Source organism: Miniopterus natalensis, chromosome 18 (genome assembly GCF_054644295.1).
Source record: "Miniopterus natalensis isolate mMinNat1 chromosome 18, mMinNat1.hap1, whole genome shotgun sequence".
In the NCBI taxonomy this organism is placed as follows: domain Eukaryota; kingdom Metazoa; phylum Chordata; class Mammalia; order Chiroptera; family Miniopteridae; genus Miniopterus; species Miniopterus natalensis.
The window spans coordinates 11,112,381-11,135,698 of NC_142098.1; the positions used below are offsets into that span (position 1 = coordinate 11,112,381).

The window sequence follows — 23,318 nt, forward strand, 5'->3', positions numbered from 1 at the left end:
CATGGGGATGGGGGGGTGGGAGGGGGGAGGGTTGTAGGTTTCAGGAGTCTTTTAAGGGAACTGTATTGAGATTTGTGAATAAATGTGACACAACATACTCTCACCATGGTCCGCATGTTCCCTAAGGAAAGGTGTGAGGGGGAGGCTTGTCTTTTCTTGCGTCTTTGCTGGAGGGTGGGCTGGAGGTTTCAGGCTGGTCAGATCTAAAGGTGGTGACAGGGACAAACCAAGTTTCATTGGTGTGAAGGGTCGTGGTCAGCGCTGGGAGGAGCATCATGAAGGGAAAGCCACTTCAGGCCAGGGTGGGGGCAAAACACCAGGGGAGAGATGGCAGGAACCGCCTCATAGCATCATCATTCGGGGCGTTGCACCATAGGAATAACAATGAACTACTTGGACTTGTTCCGCAATTTGGGCCTGCAGGCTCGCTGACGGGGGCTTTTCGCTCATGGCATCGCTGAAGCCTCCCAACCACGCAGTTAGGTAAGACTGATTGCCCCATTTTATTGAGAAGCATGTAGAAGCTCACACAGGTTAAGAAACATCACCAAGGTCATATAGCTGGTATTTGGAGGGAGAAACAGCCTCAGAGCCGCAAGGGGTGTTCTGGAAACAAAGAGGTCTTTCCTTGGTTGGCGTCGGTAGCTGTGGGAATTGGTGAATAAGAGAGGAGAGAGGCACCTTCGAGACCCTCTCTCGGGGAGGAAGACCGAAGGCACACCGATGACGGGAGAGAGCTTCACGAAGACAGGAATGGTGACTCGGGAGGCCCAGCTTTCAGATCTGTGGATGACTCAAAGCCCGTGGAACTGTCATAGCAACTACTGTACACTGAGCTCTTGCAAGGTTCCAGGTCCCCTGTGAAGAGCTGTTCATGCTCTGTAGCCTTTTAAACCTCCCCCAACCCAAAGGCAGAAGTCCTCTTATGATCCCCATTGTATGGATAAGGAAACTGAGGCTCAGAGGGGCCCATGAGAAAGCAGCAGGACTTTCTATTGCCAGAACCTGCTGGGAGACCTGCATTCCCATCAGGATCGTGTGTCTGTAGGCAGCTTACTTCCCCTCTAGGGGCCAGAGTTTCCTCCTATATAAAGCAGGATGCATGTCGGCAGGGGAGGACTATAAACATTGCTTCCAGCTTCAAAATTCCCTCATTCGTGGGACCAAAAAAGAGACAGTGTTCTTGCCCTCAGGGAATTTACAGGCTTCCTGAGGAGACAAGGCATATACACATAACATGAAAGCAAATACAAGGCAATGCATCAGTAAGAACTAAATGACACACCAGGGAGGGTGTGCACGAGAAAGGTGATGTTCCTGACACTTTATATTCATTGCATCTCCCCTTATAGAATATCATTGTTTTTATCACTTATGTTCCTTCACTCCCCATGCAATATTTTATTTTGAAAAGATTTCAACCTTAGCACAAAGATGAACTTTAGAGTGGATACCTGCATACCCACTATTTAGAGTCTACCACTAACATTTTACTCTGCTTGGTTTATCACACATCCATCCATCACACATCTCTACATCTAGCCATATATCAATACATTATTATGTATTTCAAAGTAAATTTCAGACGTCTATTTCCTGCATTTTAAAAAATATATCTTTATTGATTTCAGAGAGAGGAAGGGAGAGGGAGAGAGAGAGAGAAACATCAATGATGAGAGAGTCATTGATCGGCTGCCTCCTGCACGCCCCTGACAGGGGATCGAGCCCACAACCCGGGCCTGTGCCCTGACCGGGAATTGAACCTCGATCTCCTGGATCCTAGGTTGATGCTCACCCGCTGAGCCACACCCGGCCAGACTTTTTCCTGCATTTTTAGTAAAGAAGCATTCATTCATATAGCACACGTTACTGCAAGTCCACTCTGCTGGACGTCGTATCATATGGACTGGAGGACTCCCTTCTGAAAAGGGGATGTATGCACATTTTCCTGCTGGATTTGTTTGCCCAAGAGCTATGGGATAAGTCATTGTGTTACGTACTGGGAGTCAACCCTGGGAGGCTTCTGGAAAGGACCTTAGCCGGTTTCGAAGAGTAAAAGAGGCACAGCACGTTCTTGCCTCGAGGCCCTGTGTGCTGTTCCCTCTGCTAGAAATATTCTCTGTACCTCCCCTTGTTTACTAAAGTATAGTTGACCGTTTGCAACAGCATGGGTGGACCTACGCGGTGTTATGCTAAGCGAAATAAGTCAGAGAAAAACAAATACCGTATGATTTCACTACATACGGAATCTAAAAAGCAAAATGAATGAGCCAAACAAACGCACATAGATACAAAGAACAAACTGATAGTTGCGAGGGGGTGGGGTGGGAGCATAGGGTGAAAAAGGTGAAGGGGAATTAGAGGAACAAACCTCCACGTCCCTTTTGTCTCCCAGGTTGGCTCCTCGCCCTGCAGGTCTCAGCTACCTTGACCACCCAGTGAACAAAGGGCCACCTTTGTTATTTTTCCCCGTGGCGCACTGATTTTTTTCTTCATAGCCCTTATGACAATTTGTAGTTATATATTTACTTGTTTCCTGTCCAGTTTCCCCCTAGACTAAGAGGTCCAAAGGGAGAGGTCAAGGCTAGGTACCAACAGCTGGCAACTGGTAGAGGGAGGCTTGAGACGCCTTGGCAAGGGCCGTGGAGTAAGTGTCGGCAAGAATGGGCCCTGAGACCAGAGGCGGGGCCAGGCCAGGGAGTAACAAAGACGGGAGGGCCCAGTTTCTGCAGATGGGGAAGAGCTGGGAGAGGAATTTGGGCGGGACGGCACAGCCATCTTTATTGGGCACTTACAGACATGATTCACGCCATCCTCACAACCTCCCCATGAGGCAAGTACCTGATTACCCCTCTTACAGATGATAAAGTTGAGGTTCAGGGAAGGGAGCGAGTTGCCTGAGGCCACCCAGCTAGTAGTAAGTGGTGACAGCCGGGCTCTATCGAAGACCACTTCCCTGCTGGTGATGTCTGCTAGTGAGGTGACATGCTTCCCTGGGACCCGTGGGGAGCGGGCTGCTTCAAAGTAAGTCCTCTTTAAAAATACGTTTCTACATTTGGCCCTTTCAGGAGGTGCCTGTGTATGCCTCAAAGTGAAACGACTGCCGAGAAAGCATTCCAACAGCATTAACATGCCCAACACTAGCAAGAACACACATCGAGTGCTCCTGTGCGCCAGGCACTGCTCTAAGCTCTTTGCATTATTACCTCATTTAACCCTCACATTCACCCCTCTTACAGATAAGGAAACTGCCGTACAGATGGATTAGTACATGGCTAGTTAGTGGTGAGCTAGGATTTCAGCCTAGACTCCAGGACAGGCACTGTGGAAGGGGTGAGCCAGTAGATGCTAGTTTGAGGTCCAGGACCCCATGGGAGGGAGCAGAGACACTGCCCAGACCCAAGGCCCCATCACTTCTCTACACTTGAGTCTAACTTCCATACCCACCCCCACCGAGCCTCCTCCCTGATCTCTGTGCTCCCCTCTCCCCACAACAGCCTGTTCCCCAGGGGAACCCTGGTAAGAACCAAGTCAGATCACAGCCTTCCTCAGATCTAAGCCCTCGGCTGGTTCCACCTCATTCAGAGTAAAAGTCAAAGTCTTCATAATGGTTACCTCTTTACAAAATATATGAAGAACTCATACAACTCAACACCAAACAAACAAGCAATCCAATTAAAAAATGAGCAGAGGACCTGAACAGACACCTCTCCCAAGAAGACGTACAAATGACCAACAGATATATAAAAAGATGTTCAGTTTCACAAGCTATTAGGAAAATGCAAATCAAAACTACTATGAGATACCACCTCACACCTGTTAGAGTGGCTATTATCAATGAGACAAGTAATAACAAGTGTTGGAGAGGCTGTGGGAGAAAGGAGCCCTCATTCACTGCTGCTGGGAATGGAGACTGGTATAGCCACTATGGAAACCAGTATGGCCGTTCCTCAAAAAATTAAGAATAGAGTTATCATATGACCCAGTAATCCCTCCTCTGGGTATCAACCCAAAAAGCTCAAAAACATTTATTTGCAAAATATATGCACCCCTATGTTCATTGCAGCATCATTCACGGTGGCCAAGACATGGAAACACCAAAGTGTCCTTCGATAGAGGACTGGGTAAAGAAGATGTGGGACACATGCACAGTGGAATACTACTCAGCCATACAAAAGATGAAATACTAACGTTTGTGACAACATGGATGGACCTTGAGAATATCATGCTAAGCAAAATAAGTCAGTCAGAAAAAGCTAAGAACCATATGATTTCACTCATGTGTGGGAGATAAAACTGAAACTCATAGACACAGACACCAGTATGGTGGTTACCAGAGGGAAGAGGGTGGGAGTGGTAAAGGCTAAAGGGGGTCAAATGTATGGTGACAGAAGATGGCTTGACTTTGGGTATTGGGCACACAATGCAATATACAGATGATGTATCATAGAAATGTACCCTTGAAACCTATATGACCCTATTAACCAATGTCACCCCAATAAATTTAATTAAAAAAATGGTTACCTCTTTGTTTTCAACTCCTCCCATCTCCCCCTGCTCCAGCCTCTGAGCCTTTGCTATCCCCAGATAGCCTCAGGGCTCAGTCTCTCACTTCCTTTGGGTCTCAGTTCATAGGTCACATGTCAAAGAGCCCTTTCCTGACTACTCTATTTAAAACACCCACTCTGTCTTCTCTGTTCCCTCACTCTACTGGGTTTTTCTTTTTTTTCTTTTTAAAATTTTATTATTTTTAAAAATATGTATCTTTATTGATTTTAGAGAGAGGAAAAGAGAGGAACAGAGAGATAGAGACATCAATGATGAGAGAGTCATTGATCGGCTGCCTCCTGCATGCCCCCAACTGGGGATCGAGCCCGCAACCCGGGGTTTTTCTTTATAGTGCTCAGCACTGCCCGACATGTTTATTGTCCAACTGCCCCCACAGTGAATGTGAGCTCCCTAAGGAAGGAGATTTTGATGATCTTGTTTCATGTGGTATCCCCTGTGCCTGGAATAGGCGTGGCACAGGGTAGGCACTCAATAAATATTTGTTGAATGAATAAAGTAGTGAATGGGAGAAAAGCTGAAATCCGAGGGTCTTAGACATGACGTGGGTATGTCAGATTTGTGGGTGCATTTGTGGGTGCAAAACAAGGGATGCATGGTGACATAGGGAAAAAGCTGGAGTCAGCTAGCCTTTGGTCAAATCCTGCCAACTCCATTTTACCATAGTCTTTTCACATGTGGTCCTGTGTATGTGTTTACACTCTAGGCCTCAGTTACCTCAACTGTAAAATGGGAACAATATCTCCCTCGTGAGGTTACAGTGAGGGCTAAATGAGACCATGCACGGGAAAGCACCCTGGCTCCTGTCAGGTGGGTGTAGAAGAACTATGCCTTACGGCTGCTTTGAGGTGACCCCTCAAGTCCAGAGATGTCTGGGGGCAGTTTTTCTCAGAGGTAGAACATGAGCCTGTGGGTGGCAGGGGAAATGTAGGTGGTCTGTGATCACCCTGAGCCACCAGTGAGAAACTTCTCCATTGTCTTTGAAGCTTTCTGATTATGATAAAGGGGACGACTCGATTTCTGTGCCCGTGTGCCTTAAACAGCTCGCTCACACTTGCCAACCTCCCTTTCTCACAAAGAGGATGGAGGAACTGCAGCCATCTATAATGAATACCACTGTTTGCTTCTCACTATGTTTTTCTGGTACTTTCTATCTGTGGGCAAGTGATTCTGGCTTTCCACTTCTAGCAGCAATATAAAATATTCTCTTAAAATATGTTAAGAAAGTTAGCCAGCTTAAAGAAAAACAGAGTCATAGAGAAGGGAGAGGGCATGTGTGTGCTGTTGTGAAGGTGGCGTCCCACAAGGAAGCTGTGGGCAGGAGTCTGAGTCAGTGGGCGCTGTCCTGTGGAGGTGGGAGGCAGCAGTCTCCATCCCCAAGCCTGGAGCCTCAGTTTACTGCTGCTCCCCACTCCCCACAAGGTGCCAGGGCAAAACCCAACCCGAGTTGATCGGGGGGCTTTGAAAAGCAGGAGGAGGCCTGAGACACAGAGGTGACAGAAAACGTTGGGGGTTGGGGTGGGCTGGGCTTGGGCTTTGGCCCTACCACACATTCACATGTCCTCTCGGAACCCCAAGTTCTCCATCTCTAAATGGGGTAACAGTAAGACCGACCTCCAGGGTTGTCTGAGCCTTAAGATGCTTAGTCCAGGGCTGGACACATAGAAAGCCCCTGGCAGACTGGAGCTGCCATCATCACTATTGTTATTACCACCACCGTTTATTATCATCATTAAAGAGCCAGAGATGGGATAACAGGGAGGCAGGAGCTGCTGAGGACAGACAGGGATTGTTTTTACACCGTAAGAGGTGTTGAATGTTACAGGTTGGGGTGTGGGTGCTGGGGTGGAGAGAGAGACTGACTGTGAGGCGTTGAGAAAGGCACATGGAAACTGGCCCCTCCTAGCTGGGCGATGAATCCTGATGATACGAGACAGGGGCAAGTGGGAGGGCTGGGGCTCCTGGGAGTACAGAGGCAGCCATGCTTGCTAAACAGGGATGGGACCTGGGGAGGATGCCCGAGTCCTGCACCCTGAGCTGGGACCCTGGAGAGCAGAGAGCGTCATGCTGCTGACCCAAGACTCCTACCCTTGTGCTCACCCCTTCTCCCTTGCTAATGCCATCCTGGCCCCTGGGGGAGGTTAGGGGGCGGGTGGGGTGAGCTGGTGCAGCCCTAGCTCTCCCAGGAGGCCATGAACTCACACTCATGTCCCTTCCATGACAGGTAAACAGGATGGGTGCCTGGGTCAGCGGCTCCCTCCCAAGGTCTTTCCCTCCCACTCATTCCCTGGGGGTGGCCGGCCCGCCCAGCTCCCCTGCTCCACACCCAGCTTTCTCAGCCAAGAGCCACCAGGATGCTAACTGAGACACCCTGATGACCACCCTCAGGGTCGTGGCCACTTCCTTCCTGGAAGCCTGGGGTCCCTACTGAGACCCAAGGCCAGTCTCATAGCTCCCTGGCCCTCTGTGGAGGGGGGTGAGGGCAGTCACCTTTAGGTGGCAGCATGGGAGAGCAGAGAGATGGGAGTGGCCAGGGCCAACTGAAACTCAGCGAAGGGCCAAGGACAGGCACCTGACTGCCATTCCGATGCCCCCTATCTTGGCTGGCTTACACCTAGGCTGGGTCCTGTTCCTCTGAGTTCCCCACCTTGCCCCACTGGTGGGGCCCGGCCGGTGGTTCCCCTCCACCTACCACCTCTAGGAGACACCAACAGACGATCTCCTCAGATGCCCCCATCCCCACCCTGCGCCCCAAATTCCTGGGGTTGGGTAACTGGGACACTTTTGCAGCCATCTCATTCCATTTCTGCCTCCCTCCCTGATGCATGGGCCCTCTCTGTTTCAACACAGACTCTCAGACACAATTACAGCTCATTACCCTATCGCTGGCTGGCCCTGAGTCACTGGGAGGAGGGACTCCAGGCCGCCCAGCCCTGTCACCTTCTCCCAAGCTACAGTATAAGGAGTAGTGACAGGGAAGAGAACCCTGGGAAGGCAGGGGAGTCTGGGAAAGGAGAGAGAAGGCTGCAGACCTAGGAGGAGGGAAAAGGAGAAGTCAGAAGGAAGAAGAGATCGGAGGGGGCACAGCCTCAGAGGAAGAGAAAGGGCCAGGAGGAGGCTTGGGGGGGGAGACACTCAGGGGAGAGGAGGAGCCAGGCAGAGATGAAGTTCCAGGGGGCCCTGGCCTGCCTCCTACTGGCCCTGTACCTGGCCGGTGGGGAGGCTGGCCCATTGCTAAACGGAGGGGCAGGCGCTGCGGCAGATATTGGAGAAGCCATTGGACGCGGGGTGGGAGATGCCATTAGTCACGGAATCGACAAGGCCATCAGCCAAGGGGCCAGAGAGGCGGGCAACCCTGGAATCAGGGAGGCCATGGGCCCGGGGATGGGTGATGCCTTCGACCATAGGGTTGGGGAGGCCATCCACCGGGGGGCTGAGGAAGCAGCCCATGCTCTTGGAAACACTGGGAGTGAGGCTGGCAGACAGGCTGAGAATATTATTCGACATGGAATAGATGGTGCGCACAGCTCCTGGCAGGGGATGCCTGGCAGCAACGGTGCTTGGGTGAGTGGCTGGAAGGGAGCTGGGAGTGGGGATGGGAGACTGCGGGCAGCTGGGCTGAGAATCTTGGGAATCAGTTGAAGGGATGGAGTCTCTTATTTGTGGCTGTCTGGGGCGGTGTCCTTCCATGTTATGCACCCTTCCTCTGCCACCTTGGGGTCTCTCCTGCCTCCCCCATGCCCTGCTCTGGCTCCTCTCTGTCTTAGTTGCTCTGCCCACCCTGCCTCATCACAGGGTGATAAGGTCACGCACACTAAGTGCACGCATGTTATCTTTGCAGGGAACCAATGGGCAGCCTCCATCTGGAGGCCACGGCGTCTTTGTTTCTCAGGGTGGCCACGGAGCCCACATCCAGGGCAATCCTGAAGGTCTAGGGACTCCCTGGAACCATGGATACCCTGGAGGCCCAGGCGGCAGCTTGGGGACCAACTCTCAGGGGAGCTCCTGGGGCCAAGGAGGCAGTGGAGGGCCATACAACCCGGGGACCAACGCTCAGGTAAAGGAAGCTGCCCAGCCCTGATCCTGCGACCTCCCTCCCCTCCAGCCACACTCTCCACGCCTCCCCTATCCTTCGGCCCCATACTCAGTCTCACCCTCCCTGCAGGGAGCTGTGGCCCAACCCGGTTATGGCTCAGTGAGGGGCAATGGCAACCCAAATGTCGAGGTAAGAGGACAGCCGGGGAAGAAGAGGGTGTCGGGGTGCAGGGTGCATGTGACTGAAAGTAGGAGAGACAAAGAGGGACCGAGTTGGGGAGGCAGGGCTTAAGGGGACGCTTGGCCAGGAAGAGAGGGGCGGGGGAGGAGGCCAGGGAGAGCAGGATGTGAATGACTGGGGACGCGGGAGGCCTGGGAAAGAGAGCCCAGCCCTGAGGAGAGCCCCGCGTGGCGATGGCCCAGCTGCCCTCTCAACGCTCCCGGCCCCTTTCCTCTGCAGTGCACCAACCCGCCCCCCTCTGGCTCTGGTGGAAGCTACAGCAGCTCTTGGGTAAGACCATGGGCCACCCGAGGCGCCTGGCACAGGGAGCAGACAGATCTGCCCCCTAGGGCTGGGCAGGGACGCGCCTGGAGAGAGGGGAAGGGGTCAGGGCAAAGCAGTCGTCGTGTTCTCTTCTTTAGTCCTGCTTTGGTCCCTCAGGGAAACAGCGGCAACGGTGGCGGTGGCAGTGGCGGTGGCAGTGGCAGCGGCAACAGTGGCAGCAACGGCAGTGGCGGCAGTGGCAGCGGCAGTGGAGGCAGTGGCGGTGGCAGCAGCGGCGGCGGCGGCGGCAGTGACCACTATGGCGGTGGCAGTGGCAGCAGTGGCGGCGGCAGTGGCAGCAGTGGCGGCGGCAGTGGCAGCAGTGGCGGTGGCAGTGGCGGTGGCAGTGGCAGCAGCGGTGGCGGCAGTTCTGGGGGCAGCTGGGTGAGTTCTGCTCCTCGGCTGAAGGCAGAGATGGGGCTGAGGCCCTGGTGGCCCCGGGCGAGGCGATGCACTCCAGGGTCTTCCTGAGTGCTGCCAGCCCTGGGGAGGTGGCATCACTGGCAGGTGGCACCCTGTGGCTCCTTCAGCTTCTGTTCCCTACCTCCCCAGCCCCCCCAAGCAGGGTTCCTTAGATATGCGCCCCGACTTTCCAGAAGGGGTGCCCTCCCTAATTCTGCTCCCCCCAGCCCTGCTCCCTGCTCCCTGCCCCCTCCGCGGTGGGGGGATTTTCTGTCCCATCTGACCCCCATTCCTGCAGTCGGGGCGCTTGGCAAATCTGACAGCAGCTGGGGGTGATGAATGGAAGAGAGGTGGGCGCGGAAAGGCACAGCGCTGCTTAGGGAGGCTCCAGGGAGTCTGGGACAAGCGCGCACACGTGGGGACTGAGGGACCTTGACAGCTGTGGTGCAGACTAACTCGTACAGATGCTGCACACGCGTCCCCTCCCCGTGGGTGAAGGGGCCAGGAAGGGGCCGCAACCTGGCAGCTGGATTGGGGGAGGTGCCTGAGAGGGGACCTGCAGAGAGACAGCACTGCTGGCCTCCTTGGGAGTCAGGGAAAGGTGTCAGGCAAGAGGAAGGAAGCGACGAGAACGAGCAGATCAATAAGCTGCTTTAACTTACTGCCCCTTGTACCACCGGCTTTTACTCCATCTAAGGGCAACCGTTAGGCAATTCTAGAAATTTGGATCAGGCTCCCTTCCAGTGACCCTTTCCCTTTTCTAGGTTCCAGGAGAGGGCGAGGGGAGAGGAGGGACAAGGGCAGGTGTCAGGGGGCTTGTGTGCAGTTAGGCTGCAGAGGCCTGGCCACCCCCCGCACGTGCTGGGAAGTGGGGAGCAGCAGCTCAGAATCCCCCAGTTGTCCCACCTTCCCTAGCACACGTGGCCACGCCTGGCCTTCCCTGTGCTCTGAGTAGCTTCCCTCAGTGACCGACTGGCTGAGGACTGGCGGTGTGGAGGTTGGGGCGGGGGTAGGTGGCTGGGAATTGTTTGGTCCCTTCGGTCCTTTTAAGACACCGGCTGGCTCCTGCTTTCCCTTCTAGGGAAACAATGCTGGCTCTTCCTCGGGAAGCAGCGGAGGAGGCGGTGGAGGGAGCAAACCCGGGGTGAGTGTCTGGTGTTCACACCTGCACGGTGGCCCTGATCCCAGGGAAGGAAAAGGGGAGGCCCCTCGGGTGACGGGAGGGAGCCAGCTGGGCTGCTGGTGTTGGTGATGGGAGTGACAGCTGGGCTGGCCTGGCTTAGCTTCAGGGTTAAAGAGCTGCAACTTGAGGGCTGGAACTGGAGTCTGGGGAGGGACAGAGAGCAATCTGCTTTCTCTTTCCCACAGTGTGACAACCCAGGAAATGAAGTCCGGGTGTCCGGAGGGTCTGGGGGTCAGGTGAGAGCCAAACTTGTGACCACACTTCATCACTGTGCCTCGACCTCGTTCCTTTAACTCAGCTCTGTCCAGCCGCCCTCCTACTGCTAATCTCCACCCCAGCCCCATCTGTGGGGAATTTCAGTTTAGGGGAAGAGACCAAGAGCATAAAATTACTAACAATCTCCAAAGGAGTAATGAATCCTTAGGTGGCATACCCCACAGATGGGGCTGTGAAAAATCGTATGAGAGCCAGTCCTTTTAGAGCCATAATTGTTTCGAATGTTCAATACCTGGCTGTGAGCATAATTTGGTGGCCCCTTTGGCAGAGTTTGAAATGGTGTTTTGAAGGCATATGTCCCCCTCCTAGTCATTCTGGAAATTTGGGTTCTCTGTCAAGTATCCGTAATGCTGACAAGAAGTGTCACACCACTGTGCACCCAGATCGCCTGGGGCCTGGTGAGAACGCGGGTCTGGTTCAGCAGCTCTAGGTGCGGCCGAGATTCTGGTTTCTAACAAGCTCTGGGCGAGGCTGGTACTGCTGCTCTGTGTCCTCATGTGAGTGCGGCATGACCCTGTGGTGCTACATTGACAAGGCTCGCTGAAGAGCTCCTAAAATATTGGGGATACTAACCCTTTACGGGTAGGCAGGTTTCAAGAAAACCTCTCCCAGTCTGTAACTTTATTTCTAGTTTTTTCACACCAAAGTCTCCTTTTCTAGGGTTTCTGCTTTTGAAAACAATGGTCTTTATTTTCTTCTAGCATTACTAGTACTTCTGTAATTTCATTGTCAAATTTAACTCTTTAACCCATCTGGGTGTTATTTCACTATGTACTGTCTAGTCCACCCCTAGATCCAAGGAGGCAGACCCTGCCCTTTGGATCAGATCTGTGTGCTCTCTTAGGAGGAGACAGCCAGATAAAAACAGGAGGAGGAAACTGGTGAGGGACAGATAGCTTTAAAGTACCTATATATTTTTATTGATTTCAGAGAGAGGAAGAGAGAGGTAAAGAGAGAGATAGAAACATTAATGATGAGAGAGAGTCATTGATTGGTTGCTTCCTGCTCGCCCCCTGTTGGGGGTCAAGCCCACAATCTGGGCCTGTGCCCTGACCGGGAGTCGAAACGAGATCTGCTGGATCATAGTTTCGGATGTTCAACTGCTGAGCTACGCCGGCCAGGCAGGTATAAATAAGTTTTTCCCAAAAACCTTAACTGGTATTCCCAGCCTTGTGCATGGAATCATTTCCATCATTGATTTAAAGCATCACTTATAAATACCTCTGGGGAGAGCTTCTGGGAGTTCTATTTTGTTAAATCAATTCATCTGATCTGGGCCAGGAGCCATACCATGTTATTCATGGTAGCTCTATAGTACATTCATACCTGCAGTATGAGTCCCCGCTTGCTGCTTCTCTTTTCCAGTGTTTTCTTGCTGAGTCTTAGACATTTGTTCTTCCAAATGAACTTCAAGAGGATTTTGACAAGTTCCAAAGAGAATTCCATTAGGATTTTAAGAGGGATCGTATTAAATCATACATAAACTTTCAGGGATGGACCTAGGATTTAAAACAATGACCTGGGTTTCACTGTCTTGTCCGTCAGGGCTTCAGAGGCCCCAGTGGCTCTGGTGACATCAGGGTAAGGAGACAACTGGTCTTGAGAGTAGGGACTATGGCAGCAGGAAGTGGGCTGGAGGCCAGCTCTGCAGCAGCAATACTAACAGGGCAGACAGTCCCACCTCCCGGCCTGGTCTAGAGCTTAGTTCTGGGAATGAAGAGGGGCCAGTAGGTCTGGGATCCACGCCAAAGAGTGGAAGCAGAATTCAAAGGAACTCACCTGTACCTAGGAGGAGAGCAGGCAGTCCACTCCTGTGCCACCTCAGCTCCCGCCGATCCTCAGCTAGCATCACCTTTCTGGCCAGTGCAAAACCTCAGCCCACGCTGGGTCCTGCATTTTGAATTAATTCAGTTCAACAGCCTGGCTGGTTTCTGCTTCAACCCCAGGGGAGAATTCCTTGGTGGCAAAGGGCCTTCCTAGTGAATTGTGGACAGCTTGCAGACAGGAGCAGAAACAGATGGTTATGGTACCCATGAGCATCATGAGTGAGCAACAGCCCGATCCACAAGGAGGTGAAACAAGATTCACCAGGGAAGACGGAGCTGCCCAGAGAGAAGGGCCTGTCTCAGGGTCCTGGGAAGTCCTCTGTCGTGCTCTTGCCTCAGTCTTGATTCAGGAATCCTTCACCTACATCTCACCTCACATCCCACCAGCTCTTCTCCATTTTCTCTCCTCAGGGAATAAACAGGGAAGGTGGCCACTTCGTTGGGGGCTCCCAAGGCAATTATCAGGTGAGCAGGGATGGCTTTTGGAGAAGGGATGGTAGAGTGTGGGGACAGAATGCAAAGGGCCTGGGAAAAGAAAGCGAAATATCAGTTTCTTCTTACCAGCTGTTCTGAACCTGTGTCAGGTGACTACCAGGGGACCTGACAGGGGCCCGGGGTCCCCAGCATCCTCCTTGATCCATCCATTCTCTCCCTGCTCCAACTGCAGTCACAGTCCTATTATGTCTGTGAGGGAAAAGCAGATGAAAATAACAGAAGAATGGCCAAGGGGAAATTTTAAAAATCATACTGAAAGAGGAAGTGTTGAGAAGCAGGGAGGCAGTGAACTTTGAGTTAGAAATGGGAGTTCAAACACCAGCTGGGTCATTTGTCATCTGTGAATCTTCAGGCAAGTCAGTTGACCTCCACGAGCCTGGCCTTCCTCTTGGGTAAGGCGGGGACAGTGAAGCCTAACTTTCTCACCCCCACAGTAACTGCAAAGATTTCTGCATCACAACCCAACCCAGGGGGCTCAGGGCGCAGACACTGAAGTCTGACACGGAGACAGATCTGAGGCAAGCTGTTGGACAGCTCTAAGTGTGTTTCCTCATCTGTCAAATGGAGACATCTCCACAAAGGAACATGGCAGGATAAGGCACAGTGCCTGGCACACAGCGAGACTACACATTAGGGAGTGGGTAAGGTTATTCTAGGAAGCAAATAATGAGTCATTCCAGGAAGGCTTCCTGGAGGTGGGGTTCTTAGGTATTGCATAAAGAAGAAGAGAGGTGACTTTACAGAGGGTACATGGTGTTGAGCAAAGGCAAAGATGAGGGGGCCAGGAGCAGGTTGATGGGTGGTACCCATGACAAGATGCACAAGCCTTGAACATGAGTCCCCCTTTCCCCACCCAGGGGCAAGGGTCCAGTGGGGGAGGTGAAGCTGTCGGTGGAATCAATAACCTGGTGAGTGGAGGCATTACCCCACCTTGGGCTAGGATCCTCCAGACACCCATGCCTCTTGCTCACAAAGTGGGTTCTTACTCTCACCCCATTTCTCATTGGTTCCTTAGAACTCTCAGACATCTCCTGGGCCCTTCAACTTCGACACTTTCTGGAAGGTGAGTTCAGTAAGACAGCTCTGCTCATTCATTCTTCTTTGGAAAACAAAAACCCTGTCCCTTGACCCCACGGGATGAAGTCCTCTTTCTATAACAGCTGTCAGTGGTGGCCCTTGACCTCTCTCATCCTGAGGCCCTGAGCCAATTACATTATTGTGATCCAGTTTGGTCAGTCTCCTTTCTCTCTTTCTCTCTGCAGAACTTTAAAGCCAAGCTGGGTTTCATTAACTGGGATGCCATAAACAAGGTAAGGGCTGGAAAGCCATGCCATTTGATCTTTGTGGGAGAGGGAGATAGGGAAGAAAGTGAAAGCTCTAAGCCAGGGACGTGATGATGATGGCCATGAAGAGCATTTCGGCCAGTGCTAAAAGCAAACAAAAAAACAAACAAACAAAAAATGAAAACAAGGAGGAGGGATAGCAGACATCTGAAAAGAGAGGGAGACTTTGCAGACAGTTAGGAGTTGGGGATGAGAAATGAATGGGCCTCTTTCATACCTTAAAATGCCAACCTCAACAGGTCTGAACCTCACTTTCCCCTTCGAGACTTGGAGGTTAACGGGAGAGTACATAGATGTAATCCTCAGGAAACCAGAGGGGCAGGGGAGGCCGGGGTGGGGAGGTGGACTGAATAGCCCTGTGGAGCTAAAAGGCCACACGAGGCCTGACACGGAGAGAGAAGGGAAGGAGAAAGCCACATCTGCTGAGGGTCTGGTGGGTGCCCTGTACATACTTAATCTTAGGGGACGCTTGGAACCCAGGACCCCTTTCTTCTTCCTCCCTGCCCACCCCTTCCTCTTTCAGGGAAAGTCCTGGCCAGGCCGACTCGACACCAGAATAGTAGAGAGAGTGGGCTGGAAGGAGAGGGTGAGGGCAGACAAACGGCTCAAACAAATACCACAGGCAGAAGCTGCAGCTGGCAGCCCAATTATGTGTTTTGTTTGATACACTTAAAAACACACACAAAACAACCAATGTAAATTAGTTGCCAAAGTTTAAAAATGGATAGACTTCACAAAATGACTTGGATTCCTGACTTCTCTTGAAAAAATTGTCAACACGGGGCCCCTTTCCGTGGGCCTACAATAAACTGAAGCTGAGCGGCAGCTGCTTCTTGCCATGGGGGCTTGCTTTCCAGTGGCCGGACTTCCCCTGCCCATCAGTCATTCTAGCCACCTGACTGGTCTATGTTCAGTTGAGTTTCTAATCCTTAACTTAAAAGACTGAAGATTAGCCCTGGCCGGTTTTGCTCAGTGGTTAGAGCATCGGCCTGAGGACTGAAGGGTCCTGGGTTTGATTCTAGCCAAGAGCACATACCTCGGTTGCAGGCTCCATCCCTGGCTCAGGTTGGGCGCGTGTGGGAAGCAGCCAATTGATGTGTCTCTCTCACATTGGTGCTTCTCTCCCTCTCTCACTTCCTTCTACTCTCTGAAAAGCAATGGGAAAAATGTCCTCTGGTGAGAATTAAAAAGAAAACAAGAAAATGAAGACCAGGACCCTGGCCCCCAAACCTTGTGCAGAAGAGAGGGTGGTGGGAGAGGGCGTGGAGGGAGAGGGAAGCAAAGAGGCAGCCCAGACCTCAGGAAAGTCAAAGCCACCCTTTGGGGGGAAGGAGGAGTGGAAGATAGAAGATGCAGATGTTCCCAGATGCAGCACAGTCTGCTTTGCACGAACTAAATGAACAAAGAGACTATGTCTGTTTCAGGAGAACGGTCTCTGGTGGGCAAGACTCCTTACTGTGAACCACAGGGGCCAGGCCCCCGAGCATGGGGCCCTTGGGGTCTGATGGGGAACCAGGGCACAGACAGGCACCTCCCAGAGGGCCAGGACAGACAGGACAGCAGAGTGCTTCCTCACCTCTAGGGGGCAGTGAAGTGAGTGCCTGCAGTCAGGCAGCATTCATTTGGGGTGACTTCCCGGAGGAGCAGATCTCAGAAGAGGGGCAGGACAGAGTTGGGCAGAGAGGAGAATGGGGAGCCCCAGCTCCTTCACAGTGTGGGGAGGGGCTGAGGACTTCCTCCATTGTGAGGAGTGAAGATGGGGGGCTATACATAACATTCCTGGCAAGGTGTGGGGTTATAGCCCAAGCTGGAATATCTGAGTTTGACTGGATGACAGCCGTGGTTCAAAACGGCCCCTGCAGACTTCTGGAGCAGGGGTCCAATCTAACCTTGACTTGGTCCATCACTCCCTGCAGTCCTGTTCCTTGAGCTCCCTCTTAGAACCTATTTCTTTGCCCAGGATGAGAGGAGCTTTCACATCCCGTGACCTCCAGACAAGGAGCTTAAGAAGATGGATGGGAGCCCCCCACCCCTTCTTAAAACAGCACTATCTTACCACTAATCTCAGCCCCTGCCCTTGAAATAAACCTCAGCTACCCCACGCTCCTGGTCTCTGCTCCTTTCTTCCGTCTCAGCTGTTATCCCGGGGGCCTTGGAAGGGATGACTTGAGCCCCACAGCTCTGGGAAATGGGCTGGAGGTGGCACGGCAGGTGAAAGAGGCAGGGAGCCGTGCGGCAGGTCTCGGTCCTGAGGTTTTGCTGCGGTTGTGTTCAGCAAGAGGAAGGGGAAACAGGGTAGAGAACTGTTCTCTCTGTGCGCTAGGGGCCAGGAGGACGGTTAATGGCTCCAGAGATCTAGCTTCTCTCTTCCTCTGCTTGCAGAAGTAGTCTTCTGGTCCTTAAAGACACCCAGCTTTTGGTCACAGTGCAATTCGGAAGACTGAGAAATGGTGGGAGCGGGAGTAGGGGCTTAGGTGACCAGGGGATCAGGCTCTCTGCTAACCTGCTCCCCACCTTTCATCCACAGGGTGAAGTCCCGACCCCCAGCACCCGAGCCCTCCTCTACTTCAGTCGACTCTGGGAGGTAGGACAATTCTCTTCTCACTGTTTGAAGAGCTGGGGTCCTGGTCATGCCTGGTCATCCCTCTCTCCTCCTCCCTTAAGGCAGCCAACCCGCAGCTCCAACCCACATGGCACAGAGTTCCCCGTTTATTTTGGAGATGAGAAATCTCACCCAAATCTTATCACTGATACCATTAGAAATTCTAACAGCCTCACTGAGCTTATCTTCCTTTAACCCCAACCACATCCAGTCTCCAAAGCCCATTCTTGTGCTGGTCTGGAAACTTTCCCAGTGAGCTGCACACTCCACCCTCTGAATGTGTCTCCCTGGTGCCCACTCATCTCTCCCTCTCCTTCCAGGATTTCAAACACAACACCCCTTTCTTGAACTGGAAAGCAATTATCGAGGTAAGGGCTGCAGAACATACTTTGGGGTCAGGAAGCTCGGCTCTGGGGATGCGGGGTTCTGGGTCCTTGGCAATGGCTGGCAGATTTTGTCCCAGTTCCTCATCCTCTCTGCTGAGGGAGGGTGCCTCCCTCCTTTCCCACTTTCCTAAGTCACTGAAAAAGGAGCAGAGTGGCGAGTCCTCCTTAGGATAAAAGCCCAGGCCGGGGGCTGGGGCCCTCACAGGCCCAGGAACACGAAGCTGGCCTCTGTCTCTGCTCCGCTGCTGCTCCTGCTGGGCCTGGCCTGGCTCTGGGGGAGCCACAGCTGGGTGGGCTCTGCAGGGTGAGCAGGTGTTGGGGACCGTGAGGCGGGGAAGAGGGAGGGGCCTCAACTGGAAAGGAGGCAGTAAGGAGGAAGGTTGAAGGGTAACAGTAGGTATGAGGGTGAGGGGGTCAGGTCATTGTCAACTGCAGGCAGGTGCACAGGGTCTGACTATCTGGGCTCCGGGAAGGATAGGCAGGGCCTCTGGGTCTCCCAGAAAGCCACACCTCAATTCTGCATGACTAGTGGCCTTCAGGAACCAGGTCCCTTAGGCACTGAGGCAAGGGTGCCCACTCACTAGTCCACATGGGCCAGGCGCCTGAAGCTGGACAGGTGGGGCCATGCAAAGGAGGAGGCCAAGGCCTTCCAGCTGAGCATTGTCACGTTCCCAGGCAGCATCAGTGTGACACCTGGTTCTTCAAGAAAAGTTAGAAATCTGATTTTTAATTGCTCACAAGTAAATTAATTTAAAAGATGCAAACCAAGTAAAAAATGTCCGGAGGCCTGTGGTCAACCAGTTTGCGACCTCAGTGTTAGGGCTAACGGTGGAGTGGAAGGTCAGTCAGGGGAGGGTAAGGTAGAGTTAAGCCAGAGTTCAGAAGAACATGCTAACCCTGTGTGTGTGAGGGGGTGGTGGTGTTGCTAGGAGAGAAATGATGATGGAAGGAACTAACTTCTCTCCCACTGCTTAGAAACGACCCCTTGTCTCAAGCGGGGAGGGCAGGTGGCAGGTGCGTCTTCCCCCTGTCATAGGAGCTTCACCTCCTTCCTTGTATTTCCCTCCTTTCTTTCTCTTTGACCCAGAGCTAACGTTGCACACTCCACTTTGGGAACAGCATCTGTGAACAGGGATAAAGGGCCTATTAGGGGAGCAGGGTTTGGTGTCACCAAAAGGTGGGCTGGGGTGGAGGGCCCTGGGTCTGCCCCCATGGGAGCCTGCGTGGGCACCACACACTTGTCATTCTAGGTCAGCCTCAGGCCAGCCTGCCAGCGTTCCAGGTGCCTGGGTGGGGATGGTGTTGCTAAACCCAGTTCTCTACGCTCACTCCCCAGCACCGAGTGTGGAAACCTGCCTGTATCTATCTGGGCCATCAGCTGCCTCCAGGCTCACTGCCCTCTCTGGAGGCAGCACTTCTGGACCACTGAGAAGGGTGGGGGGGGAGGTGGGATGCTGGTGCTCCGAAGGGAGGGCTCCTAGGCGGCAGGATGCTGGAGACCTGCAAATCTGCAAGGCCCGAGGACCACCGAGACACTCTGACTGCGGCTCCCTCTTTCTTACAGGATGACTACCCATCATCATCACTCCAGAAGAGGGCAGGCAGTGCTGGCCAGGTAAGGCTCTGCCTCAGACTGACCTTGGAGGCCCTGGGTCCCTCTCAGTCCTGTCCTTCCTTCTGGCCAATCTAACTTCTCCTTCGCTCTGTTCTGTAATTTTCTCAGCCTGGTGCAGAATGGTCAGAGCCAGCAGCTGTGACTTCTAAGGTAAGAAATCTGCCACGTGGCCACCCGACTTAGACCTCACCTCATTCCTTGGTCTCCCCTCACTGCCCAGTAACGCTTGAGTTGGAAGAGGGAAGGAGGCCGAGCCATTTGGGCTAGGGCCATAGGAGTGTGCCCGTGGGCTGTGGATGGCTGAAGGAGATTCTAGAAAGGAAAACACATGACACCAGGCTGGGGGGGGAGGGGGGGGAGGCAGGGGCTTTGAGAAAGGTCCAGCCAGGCAGGGAGGTGGGGGTGTTTATTCCAGAGCAAAATGCCTTCATCCCTCCTGTGCTGCTCCTGCCCCTGCCCCTGCCCCTGCCCCTGCCCCTGCCCCTGCCCCTGCCCCTGCCCCTGCCCCTGCCCCTGCCCCTGCCCTGCCCCTGCCCCTGCCCCTGCCCCTGCCTCTGACTCTGCCCCTGCCCCTGCCTCTGCCCCTGCCCCTGCCCCTGCCCCTGCCCCTGCCTCTGACTCTGCCCCTGCCCCTGCCCCTGCCCCTGCCCCTGCCCTGCCCCTGCCCCTGCCCCTCTCCACTACCCACCGCCCCCTTTCTTCCGCAGAACTACAATTACAACCAGCAGGCGTATCCTACTGCCTCCGGTGGGCAGTACCCAGCCAAGATGCCCGCTAAGGTAAGCCTTGCAGCCGCCCCGGTTTCCCACTGGGGCCTCTGCATGAGGTGGGGGGAGCCTTTCGCTGCCACGGTCCTCTCCGTGGGTTAGCTGAGGCCAAGTCCTGCTCACTCTGCAAGTCATGTCTCTCCATGCCTCGTATCCTCTACTCCCTAAGAGCATTTTGGAAGGGGAGGGAAGACAGTTCATGGCTCTTTACACTCACGCTCAGAAAAGGTTGCAAGGGAGCAGTGGCGACATCATGGAGAAAACTGGGAACCACCATCCTCTCGAAGAGAAACATGTGCTCCTCAGAAAGTCACATGACACGTGGCAGAACAGGCAGCCTTCCTTCGCAGCATCCGCTCTCTCTCTAACTGCTGGCCTGCTGGGGGGGGGGGGGGCGGACATGGACACACAGGCAAAGCCAGCCTAGGAACTCTTGGTTGGTGGGAAATAGATGCTTCATTCCACAAGGGAAGTAAAAGGAAGGACATTTGAGAATTTGGTTGCATTTGGTTGCAAAGAAAACAACCTTACAAATTCAGTAAGTAAATGTGCTAAATACTAATTGGGCTGGTGGGGCAAAAGCAGGTGGTATTTCCCCCCACCTGTCAGAACAGTAAGGCCCTGCGCTCAAGGAGAGGCCTCCACCAGATCAGAAACTCTGCTGATGGGAGGAGAGGCCGCTCACACTGCCTGCAGCGTCCACTTCGCCAGTTACTTGTGGCCAATTTCCATCCACCTCGCGGGCGGAGGGAGACCTGCCTAGTCTCATTCATTCCCTGTGGGCAGTGCGTGCTAAGGGGCCACTTTCAGCATCATCTTGGGTGAAATGTGTTTCAGAGAATAAACTCTGCTGTGAAAAACAATTCCATGGGCTGAAGGACCTTTGAGATAAACTGGTCTAAGCCTGCTCCTTTCACAGGGCCCTTCCTGAGGCCCAAGGACATGGCACAGTCCAGAGAGGTCACTGTAGCCCCATAGCACCTATTCTGGTCTTCTCTTTGCAGGGGGGAGTCACAGTTTCTTCCTCGGTAAGTTCTGGGGCAAAGAAAATCCGGCCTGTGAGAGATAGGGTGTGAGGGCAGAGGCTGTGCTGGGGATAGTGCGATGTCCACTCAGACATTCTCCCTGTCCTGCAGGCTTCCCGGGCACGGCCTGGCCTGCTGCAGTGGGTGAAGTTCTGGTAGGTGAGTGTTTAGGGAGCCATGCTCGGCTGCATCCAGGAGCTGGGGCGCTACCACCCAGGGGCAGGCATTTGCTTTGCTCTGGATGGATACTCTAAAGGTATCGAGGAGGTGAGCCCAGTGTGGGGGTGTGGCGAAAAACTCATGAGACATGATCTACTTAGAAAGCACCCGTGATTGCTGAGTGAAGCCTGATGGAGGTGGGACCATGGAGGTGGCACACTAGGTTAAGGAGAGAGACTGGGACAGGAACTGTGCAGGGCAACTGTAGAGAGGTGAGCCTTTCAGGTGTAAAGGGTCGGAGACAGGAGGCAGGAGTGAGTCCCTATTCGGGGAGAGGTAATAGAATAACTTGGCAGAACCTCACAACCTGCTTTAGGGGACAGCAGAAGTGAAGGATGGCAGGTGAAATAGGTGAGACACAAAGGAACTGGGGGATCGCAGGAGCTGGATGAAGGGACGCCTGGTTTCAACAGATTGGGGAGTAGTCACAGCTACATTTGCTCTTTTCTTTTCTTCTAGAAAATTGCTCCCAGCCACGCCTGAGGACCTGAAAAACATCAGTCATCAAGGAGCCCAACTGCTCCCCTCCCCGAGCTCTCCCTCCATGCCAGGCCTGGTCTGGGTGTTGACACCTGCTTTTTCTAGGTTGGGGACCTGGTCTGTCTGTCCCTTGTTTCTCCCCACCCGGTGTGGTGTCTCCTTGACCACCAGCCTCATCAAATAAACCAGCCACTTCCTCTACCTACCCCCTTCATGACCTGAAGTCACTGACAGTCTTTTAGGAGGAGCTTCCCACTTTTGAGTTTCTCTGTGGAAATAAAACATGAATCTTGCTTCTCTAAGACTTTTGCAAATTTTATTCTTTAGCATTATACTTATGGCCTGGACCAGGGAGGATGGAAGAGCGATTTAGGGGCAGATAACCTGCCTTCCTCCTGACACTGATATACACAGTGGTGGGCTGAGAGAGATAAGACCTGGGCAGCCCTGACAAGAAGTAGCTAGCTGATCTCACTGGGCCTCGGTTTCCCCATCTGTAAAAGATGACCTTTGCCCCACTTATATCAGAATACCATGCTTACTGCCCTTGAAGCAGCCATAGGGGTTTTGCTAGCCTGAACAAGCAACAAGGGGGCTATTCAAGCCAGAAAGTGGGAGTAAAGAGCCTGTTCAAAGAGAGGAGACCAGCCCGGCGGGCGTGGCTCAATGATTGAACCAGGAGATTCCAGGTCAGGGCACATGCCCAGATTTTGGGCTTGATCCCCAGCAGGGGGCGTGAGAGAGGCAGCCAATCAATGAGTCTCATCATTGATGTTTTTATCTCTCTCTCCCTCTCCCTTCCTCTCTCTGAAATCAATAAAGACATATCAAGAAAAGAGAGAGGCCCCAGAGGTCAGGGAGAGGGCATGAACAAGAGCAAGGGGTGTGTACAGAATATGCCCCAGCCTCATAAATGCACTGAAGGGTGAATGAGGGGACGGTTGGGTTGCCACATTTAAGAAGATGGGGGGCAGTTCATATCCAGCATCTTCTCACATGCGGTGGCCCTGTGTCTCCAGGAGGGCAGGGGGGCAGGAGCCCTGAGGACAAGGCTGGAGAGTCTCCAGTTAGAGTCTCTGAGCCAAAGTCCCATCAAAGCCACACTGTGTGTCCAAATTAAGGAGCCCCCATCGCCCATCCCTGACATCCCTTCAGGACCCCGGGAGGTAGAAGGAGGGCATGAGACACCCTGCTAGCCCAGGTGACTCCCTCTGAGACTGCAAGTTTTCTGAGGGCATGGCCTGCCTGCCTTGCTCCCTGCGCCGACCCCAGTGCTTAGCACAACACCTGGTTGCAGGGGAGGGCAGGCCTCAAGTATTGATGAATAAATGAAAGAAACCATGCCCAGGGTGGACTTGGGGAAACCGGCTTGATCAAATCCATCAGACTGGGAGAAAGAGGAGGGCTACTCGCTCCTTCGCTCTGCACCCTCTTCTCACTGATGTCCCTGAGTTGGGGCTACTGCTTTGTATTTGTCTTGGGTTTCAACTGTGCAGGGACAGCCTTGCGGTACCTCCTTGCGGCCACACGGGGGAGAACGCAGCCGCCCCAGGG

The 23,318-nt window shown here is 53.3% G+C and overlaps 1 protein-coding gene across 1 annotated transcript; it reads left to right on the forward strand.

The window, feature by feature from the left end:
* The first annotated feature begins 7,728 nt into the window (after nucleotides 1-7,728).
* DMKN (dermokine) lies at nucleotides 7,729-21,903 on the forward strand. Its single transcript, XM_087827477.1, has 19 exons — nucleotides 7,729-8,130; nucleotides 8,408-8,623; nucleotides 8,732-8,791; nucleotides 9,062-9,112; nucleotides 9,263-9,529; nucleotides 10,629-10,691; nucleotides 10,916-10,966; nucleotides 13,244-13,297; nucleotides 14,185-14,235; nucleotides 14,343-14,390; nucleotides 14,590-14,637; nucleotides 17,198-17,254; nucleotides 17,593-17,640; nucleotides 19,223-19,273; nucleotides 19,382-19,423; nucleotides 19,981-20,052; nucleotides 21,045-21,068; nucleotides 21,177-21,224; nucleotides 21,744-21,903. The coding sequence occupies exons 1-18, from the start codon at nucleotides 7,729-7,731 to the stop codon at nucleotides 21,222-21,224; spliced, it is 1,653 nt and encodes a 550-aa protein (XP_087683603.1). The 3' UTR covers nucleotides 21,744-21,903.
* The last annotated feature ends 1,415 nt before the right edge of the window (nucleotides 21,904-23,318 follow it).

What these genes read in the sequence shown, in the direction of transcription:
- DMKN (XM_087827477.1), top strand. Translation starts at nt 7,729, where the DNA reads ATGAAGTTCCAGGGGGCCCTGGCCTGCCTCCTACTGGCCCTGTACCTG. An exon ending in ACCCGGGGACCAACGCTCAG is followed by an intron (nt 8,624 to 8,731) that starts GTAAAGGAAGCT and finishes CCCTCCCTGCAG; the next exon opens with GGAGCTGTGGCCCAACCCGG. An exon ending in ACTTCAGTCGACTCTGGGAG is followed by an intron (nt 17,255 to 17,592) that starts GTAGGACAATTC and finishes CTCTCCTTCCAG; the next exon opens with GATTTCAAACACAACACCCC.